General features: G+C 41.8%; 1 protein-coding gene across 1 annotated transcript in view; it reads left to right on the top strand.

Moving 5' to 3' along the window:
• The window catches only part of LOC139367219 (protein tyrosine phosphatase receptor type N2), a 264,778-nt gene that overhangs the window by 63,444 nt on the left and 186,745 nt on the right, over window positions 1-14,589 (top strand). Inside the window, exon 4 of the mRNA XM_071105432.1 lies at window positions 4,889-5,139. Within this exon, the coding sequence (XP_070961533.1) occupies window positions 4,889-5,139 (251 nt within the window). The remainder of the gene's footprint in view (window positions 1-4,888; window positions 5,140-14,589) is intronic.

The raw sequence follows: 14,589 nt of genomic DNA, 5'->3' as shown, positions 1-14,589 counted from the left end.
CCGGGGCAGCTCTAGCAGGGCAGAAATTTGACGAACTGACTTGTTGGAAAGGTGGCATCCTATGACGGTGCCACGTTTAAAGTCACAGAGCTCTTCAGTAAAGCCAACATACTCCTAATGTTTGTTTATTTGAAATTGCATGCCTGTGTGTTCGATTTTATACACCTGTCAGCAATGGATGTGGCTGAAATAGCCGAATCCACTAATTTGAAGGGGTGTCCACATACTTTTGTATATATAGTATACATTACGAAATACATTTTAATAATTTAATTTTAAATATTTGTATTTTCATTGTTATGTTTAATTCAGGCCTGTTCATTAGGGGAGAAATGTTAAAAAGTTTTAGAAATTTATTTGTTTATTGACTTTTTTGTTGTTTTTGCCGTAATAATAATTTTTGAGTTGGTAGTTTTAGAAATGGTGGTAAAATGCATAATATCTGATCAAAAAACATAATAGTAAATATGAAATAGATAAATACAGATTCTAATCTCAGTGATCCAAGAGGAAATTTTGATTAAAAATGTCAGTTTCGTGAGAATGACCCTATTATTCCGCAGAATGTTTATGACTTTGTTTCCTCACAGTTATTCCTACATTTATCTGTGGCAAGACAATGTAAGATATTTTTGGGGGACAATTACAAACAGACAGTCATAGACAATTTCCTCAACGGTATACACATTGTAACAAAACTACTAAAGCAATATGAAACGTAACTGTGGAGGACTGCCAAGGAATCTTGTTTTGGGACATTACATTGAATAAGATGGTGTAAAAGATGATTGAAGTAGATACATTTTTATTATTTTCCTTGCACAATTATTTTATTATTCAAAGATTTAAAAAAAATGGATTGACAACTCTTTTATCATCTCAATTAATTAGCCTGAAACTTGTATTATTAATTTAAAATCAAGAAAGCAGATGAAACAACAAGACTTGGAGACAGGAACTAATGGGTTCTGAATATTTAGGAGGCTGCAGCTCTCTCTCTCTCTCTCTCTCTCTCTCTCTCTCTCTCTCTCTCTCTCTCTCTCTCGCACCCCATAAAAACATAAAGCCAGCAGAAATATCTTGACTGCTCAAAGCCTCCTCTCCCGTCACACTAATGGCTAGGTGCTAATTAACAGCTGCATTTAGCCGCAGACAGTGTTCTGGTTTTAACAAGCTACAACTCTGAGGCACTAGGAGATTAAGCCTGACCTTTCTCTGGACCCAGACAGAGGCGTGTTGGCGTTATATTTAGCTCCACAGCACTGAGTATAATCAGCTGGTAGCTAGTTTACTAAAAGGCAGCCAACCATGTACATTAAATGTTGAGGCCTGCCTCCATCCCTTCCTGAGTCAGAATCATTGAACGGGGCAATCTGGGATTCAAACAACAACAGAACAACAATGAATGAATAAAACAAATTGATGTGCCAATCCCAGATTGTCCGTTAAACTCCCACCTCTTTTTAGGCGCGAGCAGTGACTTCTCTCTCTACCTGTGGATAAAGCTGTCACAGTCAATCAAACCTGTGCCATCCGCCTTCTGTTCCCCAACAATCAGACTTTCTCTCACCACTGAACCCATTAACTAGGAGTAATTAAGCGGTAGATATTTTATGGGTCCTTTATGGATTCAACTGGACCTGCCTCCCCCCCATCTGTCCTGATGGCCCCATAATAACTACTACTGCACTAATGTATGGAACACTTAGGCTTGCTTCCAAAATGGCTTCGTACCCCCTATAGACTGCACTACAAATAGTAGATGGGGAGGATGTGTTGTGATGGGGCTGACGGTTGGGTTACGTTCGATAACACCTACCCTATACACTCCGTGGTCTATTCAGAGGTATCATGGGATACATCAGTGGCCAAGCTAATGAAGTCATATGTAGCCACAGTTGGTGAACTATTCCTGTCCTGGCTGGCTGCTAGCCTGTTGTTCTCCTCTGCATTGAGTGTACAAAACACGAGGAACACCTGATCTTTCCATGAAATAGACTGAGCAGGTGAATCCAGGTGAAAGCTATGCTCTCTTATTGAGGTCACTTGTTAAATCCACTTCAATCAGTGTAGATGAAGGGGAGGAAACAGGTTAAAGAAGTATTTTTTTTTTAGCCTTGAGACAATTGAGATATGGGTTGTGTGTATGCCATTCAGAGGGTGAATGGGCAAGACAAAATATTTAAGCACCTTTGAAGGGGGTATGGTAGGAGGTGCCAGGCGCACAAGTTTGAGTACATTTACATTTTAGCCATTTGGCAGACGCGACTTACAGTTAGCGCATTCGTCTTATGATAGCTAGGTGGGACAACCACATATCACAGGCATAGAGAGTACACTATTCCTCAATAAAGTAGCTATTAGCAGAGTCAGAGCTAGAAGGGGGGTGGGCAGGGGGGCAAGAACTGCAACACTGCTGGGTTTTTCACACTCAACAGTTTCCCGACCATCAAGAATGATCCACCAATCAAAGGACATCCAGACAGCTTTACACGACTGTGGGAAGCATTTGAGTCAACATGGGCCAGTATCCCTGTGGAACGCTTTCGACACCTTGTAGAGAGTCCTTGCCCTGACGAATTGAGGCGGTTCTGAGGGCAAAAGAGGGTGCAACTCAATATTAGGAAGGTGTTCCTACTGTTTTGTACACTCAGTGAACATCATCAAAAAAATGTTGTCTCTCAAGAAGAGACGAGGGCTACATTTGTATCAATCTATCAAATGTATTTATAAAGCCCTTTTTTACATCAGCAGATGTCACAAAGAGCTACAAAGAAACCCAGCCTAAAACCACAAACAGCAAGCAATCTAGATGTAGAAGGGAGAGAGAATGTCTGAAATAATTGTGAAATATCATGGATTCTATGGATAACACCCATACTTTCCAATAACAAGTCTTCTCATTAAAATTATTTCTCAATGCTATTAGAATAACAGTAAAACTGCATTCCATGTCTGACCATCTTGGCCCATACTGCATTATTACATTATTACATACATCGGTGGTATTTCTGTGTGCTTTTCTGCAGTGGAATGCAGGCGTTCCTGTTGGCTCTTTGGGAATGAGGCCAGACATCCATGTTGTTTTGGTTCTCTTCTTGCCTGGGTAGCTCCATCTGGCCTTGGCAACGCAATGTTGTGCCCGTGCCCGGGAGCCTTGCATTCTGAGTATGTGTTGGCAATTAGTGGAGATGTTGGTGTGGCTTTGGCTGCGGCGTGACATTCTCGCAGGGCTTGTTGACTCGCTGGGAGGGCGCCATGCATTGCTTTGCTTTTCCTCAGGTTCACTGTCATCAGATTTCAAAACAGGCCACGGCCTTATAATTACACGCCACTGTGTACACTGACTGCATGACCCTCCGTTTTGTTGCCGTCTCAATGTTTTCCCATATCATTGTGTTTTATTTGAACAGTGTTTACTTTTATATTTATAACACAGGGGAATGATATGTGTTGGTATTCTGGGACGTATACACTAGACACCAAACGGAAGAAAACGGACAGAAGCGGGGAGGGACTGCCTGCACTTGTCCAATAGAAAACGCTTGTTTTAATTTACAATTGCAAAATGTTTTGCTACTGTGTACTAGAGGTCGACCGATTAGGATTTTTCAACGCCGATACCGATTATTGGAGGACAAAAAAAAGGCGATACCGATTAATCAGCCAATTTTTATTTATTTATTTGTAATAATGACATTTACAACAATACTGAATGAACACTTATTTTAACTTAATATAATACATCAATAAAATCAATTTAGCCTCAAGTAAATAATGAAACATGTTCCATTTGGTTTAAATAATGCAAAAACATAGTGTTGGAGAAGAAAGTAAAAGTGCAATATGTGCTTTGGAAGAAAGCTAACGTTTCAGTTCCTTGCTCAGAACATGAGAACATATGAAAGCTGGTGGTTCCTTTTAACATGATTCTTCAATATTCCCAGGTAAGAAGTTTTAGGTTGTAGTTATTATAGGACTATTTCCCTCTATACCATTTGTATTTCATTAACCTTTGACTATTAGATGTTCTTATAGGCACTTTAGTATTGCCAGTGTAACAGTATAGCTTCCGTCCCTCTCCTCGTTCCTCCCTGGGCTCGAACCAGGAACACAACGACAACAGCCACCATCGAAGCAGCGTTACCCATGCAGAGCAAGGGAAACAACCACCCCAAGGCTCAGAGCGAGTGACATTTGAAACGCTATTAGCACGCGCTAACTAGCTAGCCATTTCACTTCGGTTACACTAGCCTCATCTCGGGAGTTGATAGGCTTGATGTCATAAACAGCGCAATGCTTGACGCACAACGAAGAGCTGCTGGCAAAATTCACAAAAGTGCTGTTTGAATTAATGGTTACGCGCCTGCTTCTGCCTACCACCGCTCAGTCAGATACTTAGATACTTGTATGCTTGTATGCTCAGTCAGTTTATATGCAACGCAGGACACGCTAGATAATATCTAGTAATATCATCAACCATGTGTAGTTAACTAGTGATTATGATTGATTGTTTTTTATAAGATAAGTTTAATGCTAGCTAGCAACTTACGTTGGCTTACTGCAACAAGAGAGAGGCAGGTCGTTATTGCGTTGAACTTGTTAACTGTAAGGTTGCAAGATCCTCCGAGCTGACAAGGTGAAAATCTGTCGTTCTGCCCCTGAACGAGGCAGTTAACCCACCGTTCCTAGGCTGTCATTGAAAATAAGAATGTGTTCTTAACTGACTTGCCTAGTTAAAGGCAATAAAGGTATATAAAAATATCTTATTTTTTTTTAATCGGCGCCCAAAAATACCTTGAAATCGGCCCTAATCGGTCGACCTCTACTGTGTACACTAATGAATAGGACCATGGTTTAACATCGCTTTACTCGACTCCATCTCTAGGGTTGACGTGGCAGGATGCCACCACCCAGCATGTGATCTCCAGAGAGCTGTCCAAGCTACGCAAGGTTCCCATCCGAAGGCCAGATCCCCCCTCTGCCTCCCTGACACGCTATGGTGGAGACAGGAAGCTGAAGACGGGGGAGGCGAAACTTAGCAGGAGCGTCCAGAAGTACCTTCAAGAGCTGGGTCTCCTTCCCCAGTCTGTTGGCACTGCTCGCCAGGAGCTCCAGCGAGAGGGGCCCCTCACTCAGGTAAGGGCCTGATAGAGAAGTCATTCCATGGGTGGGAGGCTGAAGAGTTCCAAGCCACCTGCATTTGGTAGCTTTAGGGGACCATTGAGAGAGAGGCCTCATCCTTGGTTAACCAGGGCCTCCATGTTATTTTTTTTCTTTCTCTCCTAATGCATGAGGAAGAAACCATATAGGCAGGGGGCAGCTACGTTGTCTCTGCACTGCTTTTGTTTCCTTTTTCTCCCGTCATCTATCCCGCTGAGCATGGATGATCCTCATTTAGAAAGGGGGTTCTATCACTCCTTTACTATCTATTTCTCATCACCGTATTTCAGGCAGGGCCCCGTGAGGTTGCATGAATAACGCCCCACATCCCAGCCAACCCCAGAGCTGCCCCGCTACTTCCTATTGCTGTTTTACCATAGCGATGATGGCATTCAGAGTTGAGGAGTTCAGGACCCTCCTTAGTGACGAGGCGGTGTTCTTTGTTGCATTGTGGGATAGTGGATGACAAACATGGTTAGCATGAATGACTGAGGCCCATCCCGCTGGGTTAATGCCATTAGGGTCTCCCAATAGTCCCGAGCTGGGGAGAATCGCATTATCTCTCTCTAATGCCATGGTGGGGACAGAACAAAACAAAGAAGGAAGATAGCATACACACTTATTATCACGACCTAGTAGTCTAAGGCCTTACCCTTGTGTTCATTGTGTCAATGTATCTACCCATAATATTGTTAATGCTTGTCATTGTCAAATGTCTTACTTTTCAATCAGGGGAGACTGCTGAGGGTAGGACGGCTCATAGTAATGGCTGGAATGGAAACAATATGTTTGATACAATTCCATTGACTCCGTTCCAGACGTTATTATGAGCCGTCCTCCCCTCAGCAGCCTCCACTGTTTTTGAATCTACTGCTTTAATTTAGTAGTTTCTGGGTTGGATTATGAGAAGCTAGTGGTGCTCAGTTTGATGGAGGGGATAAGCGTTTTTACCAAGTCTGTGAATATGTATAAAATGGTTGTTGAGTGACACTATCTCCTTCAGAATTTCTACATGCAATTTTCAAGGGCAGTTGTCTTTGAAATAAATCTATTCATATCCTGTCCTGCGTGCCCAAGCCTAGGCTGCTTCTTTTTTTATATCAGAAACCTGTCATAACACTGATGATCTCGCCTTCCCTTCCCCCGATCGCTGTATAACATTACATATAGACATTAGGTCGGTTGAGTTGTTCCACATCATTTCAGAAAGCCAGACTGTTCTGAAGTTGTTTCTGTAGTTACACTCCTTAAAAACAGGGTTTGTGTTTGTGGACTGATCGGGTTCTATCAAGAACCTTTTTGATCAGAAGATCCCTTTTTTGAAGACAAGGGTTCTTTGTAAGTCAAAGGGTTCTGAATGATTTGTTTTACTGTAATATCTGGGTTTTTGCATGTACATTGATTGGTTGATACATTTTATACTACACAAAGATGAATAACATACAGTTTTCTAAACTAACTGAGATGGTTGTTCTAGTTTAGATGATTGAGGTAGTCTCAGAGTTTAATCTTTTCCCTACCCTGACAGTTATTCTGAATGCAGGTTGTGGGTGAGTAACAATTCCACTTGTTGGATATCCTAACTCTGGTTGGATTCCAATAGGAATTACACATCACTTTGCAAGCCGGAATAATGCAACTTGCAGGCCTGATGAGGCCAATAAACCAGGAGATTCCTGACATCACTGTGTTCGGGTATAACTAGGCCCTCAAAGAAAAGCCTTATGATATATGTAATGTAAGCCTGGTGGTTCTACCCGCTCATAGAGGGTTCTAGGAAGAACCCTCAAAAGATAATAGTAGTGATGAGAAACCGAGGCTTTCTGTAGGCTTCAGCACTTTCACCAAATTGTGCCAGAAATCGGTTCATCACTCGGAGCTTCATTATCTGTGCACATTAGCTGGTCAGCAAAAAATAACAGCGTGTGATTATCAAATAGACATCATTTTTCTTCACCGTGGTAAGTCATTGGCTTTGTTAGCCTATAATCAGTTGGAATACCAGGTTTGCGTCTTACTGTACATCATGCTTCCCTTTTATGCCTTCAAGTTGATCAAAAACATTTTGTTAGATGCTTCAAACAGAACCTTATGCTATACTAAATAAAGCAAATTGTCTGAAGGACAGTGCAGACAGTGTGGTTTCGCATAAAATCATTTTCAAAATAATGTGTCTTCACGGGATTCGACCTCATACGCTCATGTCCCTGAATGTTCCATGGTTCCCCACTCTGCCGGCTAAGCGACCAGTCAGGTGAAAGTTTTTGTACAAAATCCTGACTCTACTTGTAAGTACGGTGTGCCGTAGAGGTCGGCATTTGGAATCGAAGAAAGCACCGGAACCGCTGTGCAACACACGGTTTGAAAAAGCACGTGGTGAAACGAAGCTTCGGACGTCAATGATGACGTACTGCTGACAAAGTCATCAGAACACTGTTTTCGAAGTTAGCTGCTTAGTGATTCCGACGCATGCCTCGGAGCTCCGGTATCAAACCTAACATCACTAGATCGATCAAATGTATTTATGAAGCCCTTTTTACATCAGCCGATGTCACAACGTGCTGTACAGAAACCCAGCCTAAAACCCCAAACAGCAAGCAATGCAGATGTAGAAGCTCAGTGGCTAGGAAAAACTTCCTAGAAAGGCCAGAACCTAGGAAGAAACCTAGAGAGAACCAGGCATTGAGGGGTGGCCAGTCCTCTTCTGGCTGTGCCGGGTTGAGATTATAACACTACATGGCCAAGATGTTGAAATCTTCATAGATGACCAGCAGGGTCAAATAATAATAATAATCACAGTGGTTGTAGAGGTTGCAACAGGTCAGCACCTCAGTGGTAAATGTCAGTTGGCTTTTCATAGACGAGCATTCAGAGTTAGAGACAGCAGGTACGGTAGAGGTGGCACGTCCGGTGAGCAGGTCAGGGTTCCATAGCTGCAGGCAGAACAGTTGAAACTGGAGCAGCAGCACGACCAGGTGGACTGGGGACAGCAAGGAGTTATCATGCCAGGTAATCCTTAGGCATGTTCCCAGGGCTCAGGTCCTCTGGGAGGGGAGGGAGAGGGAGAGAGAGAGAATTAGAGGGAGCATACTTAAATTCACACAGGACATCATACTTGATTCCAACCTCTCTTTTAAAAAGCATGTGAAAAAAGTAATTCAAATAACCAAATTCAACCTAGCTAATTTCCGATTTATACGAAATTGTTTGACTACAGAGGTAGCAAAACTGTACTTCGAAACTATGATACTCCCCCACTTAACATACTGCTTGACTAGTTGGGCCCAAGCTTGCTGTACAACATTAAAACCTATTCAGTCTGTCTACAAACAGGCTCTCAAAGTGCTTGATAGGAAGCCCAATAGCCATCATCATTGTCACATTCTTAGAAAGCATGAGCTCTTGAGTTGGGAAAATCTTGTGCAATACACCGACGCATGTCTTGTATTCAAGATCCTTAATGGCCTGGCTCCCCCTCCACTCAATATTTTTGTTAAACAGAAAACCCAGACATATGGCAGCAGATCCACAAGGTCTGCCATGAGAGGTGACTGTATAGTTCCCCTAAGGAAAAGCACCTTTAGTAAATCTGCATTCTCTGTGAGAGCTTCCCATGTCTGGAATACACTGCCATCAGACACACATAACTGCACCACATATCACACTTTCACAAAATGCTTGAAGACATGGCTAAAGGTCAATCAGATTTGTGAACATGGTCCCTAGCTGTGTGTTGCCGCTTTCCATGTTGTCTGTTGTCTGTAGCTTGTGAGGTGTGGAAACACTTTGTTGCTTTTATGAATTTTGTCTTGCTGCTTTTTGTTTTATGTTGCTCTGTCTGTATGCTACGTCTTGCTTGTCCTATGTTGCTCTGTATGCTATGTCTTGCTTGTCCTATGTTGCTATGTCTTGCTTGTTCTATGCTGCTATTGTCTATATTGTAATTGTTTTTAATAACCTGCCCAGGGACTGCGGTTGAAAATTAGCCGGCTGGCTAAAACCGGCACTTTTACTGAAACGTTGATTAATGTGCACTGTCCCTGTAAAAATAAAAATAAACTCAAACTCAAACACCGGATAAGACAGGAGAAATACTCCAGATATAACAAACTGACCCTAGCCCCCCAACACAAACTACTGCAGCATAAATACTGGAGGCTGAGACAGGAGTGGTCGAGAGACACTGTGGCCCCATCCGATGATACCCCCGGACAGGGCCAAACAGGCAGGATATAACCCCACCCACTTTGCCAAATCACAGCCCCCACACCACTAGAGGGATATCTTCAAACCACCAACTCACTTCCCTGAGACAAGGCTGAGTATAGCCCACAAAGATCTCCCCCACGGCACGAACCCGGTGGGGGCGCCAAACACGGACATGAAGATCACGTCATTGACTCAACCCACACAAGTGACGCACACCTCCTAGGGACGGGATGGAAGAGCACCAGTAAGCCAGTGACTCAGCCCCCATTATAGGGTTAGAGGCAGAGAATCACGGTTGAGAGAGGGGACTGATAGGGTTCTATCTATCAACCAGCCAGGCACAGACTGCAAGAGCGGTTCGTCGCTCTAGTGCCTTTCCGTTCCCCTTCACACCCCTGGGCCAGAATGCACTCAATCCTAGTACCTACTGAAGAGATGAGTCTTCAATAAAGACTTAAAGGTCGAGACCGAATCTGCGTCTCTCACTTGGATAGGCAGACCTTTCCATAAAAACGGAGCTCTATAGGAGAAAGCCCTGCCTCCAGCTGTTTGCTTAGAAATTCTAGGGACCGTAGCATACGTGGAGGTATGTACGGCAGGACCAAATTGGAGAGATTAACTGAAGTTGATTTAGTGCTTTATCCTGGAAGCCGGAAAGTAGAGCATTGTTGTAGTCTAGTTTAGAAGTGACAAAAGCATGGATTAACTTTTCTTTAACTTTCCTGGCATATTTTGGACAGAATGTTTCTGATTTTTGCAATGTTACAAAGATGGAAAAAAAAGCTGTCCTTGAAATAGTCTTTATACTGTATGTTCGTCAAAAGAGAGATCAGGGTCCAGAGTAACGCTGAGGTCCTTCACAGTTTTATTTGAGACGACTGTACAACCAAGATGAAAGGGTTCTCGGTAGAACCATTCATAGACGGTTCTAGGAAGAACCTTTAGATTATACAATTATTATTGGTACAATCCTTTATAGAGGGTTCTAGGCAGAACAGTTCATAAAGTTTTCTATGTAGAACCATATACAGGGGGTTCTTTGAAGAAGCCTACATAGAGGGTTCTACCCAGCACCCCTTGTTCCCCTATGGGGACAAACCGAAAAATCCTGTATGGTTCTACTTAGCACATGTTTTTCTAAGTGTGTAGGATTGGCATTCTTTAGTTGATTGCAACCAAATCAGTTCTCTATGTTTGATAAGTAGTATGAAACTGAGGCTTGAAGTATTGCTTCTCCATACTATGTAATGTATTCCCTGTGAATATGCTGATGTTTTTTCCACTGTTCAGAGAAATTATTAATTGAAGTGAAGCATTATTTACCATAAAGTAGTGTAAAAGTACCAGGTTTTGACCACTAGACGTCACTGTTCCTGCTATACCGCCACACTCTTTTATCCATTCTGCTGGACTCTTGTGTTTATTAAATAGATCACAACATTTCCATACCAACTTTGGGTAAAAAAAAAATAAAAGCCCAAGGCAAAAAAAAAACCCACTTATTATCTCATTTGAACGATGTTTGAATTACTTAGTAACTCATTCGAACAACTTAGTATCCCATTTTAACGACTAAGTAGAACAACAAAAACTGATTCCATCCATTGATATGATTATTAATTGATAGTTCTTTGATACCCTGGTGCAGGGATGTATTCACACCTGTTACGTCCGTTGTTGGAATGAGACCAAGGCGCAGCGTGGTAAGCGTACATCTTTCTTTATTTAGATGAACACCAACAAAAAAAAAAGATAAACGAACATAACGTTCAGCAGGCTACACAGTAACTGTACAAAAACAGGATCCCACAAACTCCTAAGTATGATCCCCAATCAGAGACAACGATAGACAGATGCCTCTGATTGGGAACCATACCTGGCCAACAAAGAAATAGAACACATAGATTTGCCCACCCAAGTCACACCAAATAGATAATTAAAAGGCTCTCTAAGGTCATGGCGTGACACCCCTCAACTTTTTCCACATTTTGTTGTGTTACAGCCTGAATTTAAAATGGATTCAATTTACATTTTGTGTCATTGGCCTACACACAATACATCATAATGTCAAAGTGGAATTATGTTTGTTTTTTAGAAATTATATGTAATAAAAAGTGAAAAGCTGAAATGTCTTCAGTCAATAAGTATTCAACCCTTTTTTTATAACAAGCCTAAATAAGTTCAGGAGTAAAAATGTGCTAAACAAGTCACATAATAAGTTGCATTTGAAAAGACAGCTTGCAACACATTTGTTATTTCAAGCCTAAATAATTTCAGGAGTATAAAAACGTGCTTAACAAGTCACATAATAAGTTGCATTTGAAAAGACAGCTTGCTTTTGATTGCATTTTGTCCTGCGTTTAGGCTATACAAAACTGTTAAAATCCTGGATCTGTAGCAATTTTTTTGAAAAAGAACAAGAGCACTGTCAGCATTGAAAGAGTCTGAAGTTGTAGAAAATACGAGTATTTTACGAATACGAATATGCCAGTATAGTTCGGAGGTAATTCTTAATTATTTTAAACAACCTCCATGTGCAGTGTACATTATTTTTCATAAAGATGGAAAGACTTATGTTTGTTCCAAATCAAATCAAAGTATATTGAATGTGTACACAGTTAAGCACATGGGTTCCCAAACTTTTTTGGCCTACGACCCCATTTTGATATCTGAAAATTCTTGCGACCCCAACCATGTGAAAAAATGATGTAATTAACAGCCATTTACTTTTATATTTGGGTATATGGCGGTCAATTTAAAAAAAATCGAACAGTATTTCTGATCGTCTTCTCAACCATCACATACTTTTAATGTGGGGCTATGATAGTCAATTGCAAATTAGTCTGACATAATGTGTCTTATCTCACCACCACTAATGACATGGGTGTGCAAGATGCATGTCGCGTCGGAGCTTCTCAAAGTGGGGGTTGTGGTCGACCTCATCTCTGCTGTCACATCCAACCTGGATAGATATTTGGTTTTAATGCAGACGAGAGCACTGAATCCAGCTTCACACAGATATGAACTGGTGAAAGAAGGTACCATGGGTTTTTATAGTGCTTTCAAGAACTCTGAAAAATACGAGGTCCATTCATGATGTTCGTGATCTTCAGGTTGGAATGTTGGAGCTTTAGAAAGAGGCCCGAGTTCCCGAGTTGGAATTCCGAGTTGGACGACCGTTCAAAACGATTTATCCCAGTTGGAGCTCGTTTTTTTTCCTTCAGATTTCCCAGTTGTCTTGAACTGGGAACTCCCAGTTCCAGTTGTTTTGAACGCGGCATTAATGCTCACAGGGAGAAGCCAGGCTATTACCTTAGAGTCAGGAACCAAAACTCCTCCGTATTGACCTGTGAATGTCACATGAACAGTCGCATGACTGCTCGATCAGCTGTTTGATTTCACTTACTGGCATGTCAACTGAGACAGGATCCCAGTCAAACAGATTGGGAAGTAGGTCCGAACGTGCTCTTCCAAGCGTTGGAGGTGAGCAGTCATCACCAACCGATGCTGATTTCTGTTAGAAACATGCACAGCCGACGGAACGGGGCATGGTTCACTTTTGAAAGACTCTCTCTCCAATAAGAATTATTTCCTCTGAATCCACTGTGTCGGTCACTCATCTGTAGAATGTTTTTGTATTTCCCCTGCATGCTTGCGTTCAGTTCGTTCAGTTTCCAAAATATGTCTGTTACATACTGCAGGCAACGAGACACATTTTCTTTTCATTACACAGAAAGTCAACCAAGTTTTTACATCCATTGTGAATAACAACAGTTCCTCTCTCAATGTGAAAATTCTTTCCAACACTCCCCGTCGATAACCACCAATCCTCGTTGTGCAATAGAACATCGTCACACTCTGATCCCATATAACATAGTTTCGTGAACAGGTGTGCACGCAGTGGATGTGGTTTTGATGTCGTTTACAATCGAAGTGACCTGCTGTTACCTGCTGCAGTATACACTGCGTATACCGTTGCCCTCAGAACAGCCTCAGTTCGTCGGGGCATAGACTCTACAAGGTGTCGAAAGTGTTCCATAGGGGATGCTGGCCCATGTTGACTCTGTTGAGCGTGAAAAACCCAGCAATGTTGCAGTTCTTGACACAAACCGGTGCGCCTGGCACCTACTACCATACCCCGTTCAAAGGCACTTAAATATTTTGTCTTGCCCATTTACCCTCTGAATGGCACACATACACAATCCATGTCTCAATTGTCTCAAGGCTTAAAACCCCTCCTTTAACCTGTCTCCTCACCTTCATCCACACTGAGTTAAGAAGTGACATCAATAAGGGATCATAGCTTTCACCTGGATTCACCTGGTCAAGTCATGGAAAGAGTTCTTAATGTTTTGTATACTCAGTGTATCTCTGTGCTCTGCTCTTTTGCCACCAATTGCTCTCGTTGTATCATAAATCAAATCAAATCAAATGTATTTATATAGCCCTTCGTACATCAGCTGATATCTCAAAGTGCTGTACAGATACCCAGCCTAAAACCCCCAAACAGCAAGCAATGCAGGTGTAGAAGCACCTATCATACAATGCATCCATATGGCAGAGGGAGACACATTCATAAATAAAGTGCAGAGGCCTGCCCACCATCCCGCCATAGATGGAGCCCCATCTGTGTAAAATTCCACCATTTGATCCCATAAAATCTTTTTTTTTTGTCAGTATAGCCTCACAGCACACTGAACAGCCCTTGTGCCATTTCATGCACGAGAATCGTGAGACAGAACAATATGTCCTTGTAAATAGCATCCCCCAACATGTATAGCGCCCCTCACAGTTTTTGAGTCATTCAATCAGAATTTTTTTCTTGATTGCTAGCAATAGCATAAATTATTAATTTAACAGTGTTATCTAACAAAGGTATTGATGCAAATTTGTGCCTCTGCCTCCCCACACCTTGTTTTCACCATATCAGTTGCAGCCGGTAATATCAAAGTCTGCAATTGTGTGTAGTTTCATAGCATAGCTATTTACTGTGAGTTGAGTTCAACGCTCAAGTGCGGCCTTTTCTTATGATCTAAGGGTGCTCTCTGGTTGAATTTTATCTTTGAATTTTTAATCATTTTCATTTAGATGTTTTAAGGTTAACGACATTACTATGATTTTGAGATACAAAGACAATATTATAATATACAGTACCAGTCAAAGGTTTGGACACACCTACTCATTCCAGGGTTCTTCTTTATTTGCACTATTTTTCTA

This window comes from Oncorhynchus clarkii, chromosome 15 (genome assembly GCF_045791955.1).
Source record: "Oncorhynchus clarkii lewisi isolate Uvic-CL-2024 chromosome 15, UVic_Ocla_1.0, whole genome shotgun sequence".
Lineage (NCBI taxonomy): Eukaryota > Metazoa > Chordata > Actinopteri > Salmoniformes > Salmonidae > Oncorhynchus > Oncorhynchus clarkii.
The sequence above is the reverse complement of the archived record's forward strand: the minus strand, read 5'-3'. Positions and strand labels throughout refer to the sequence as shown.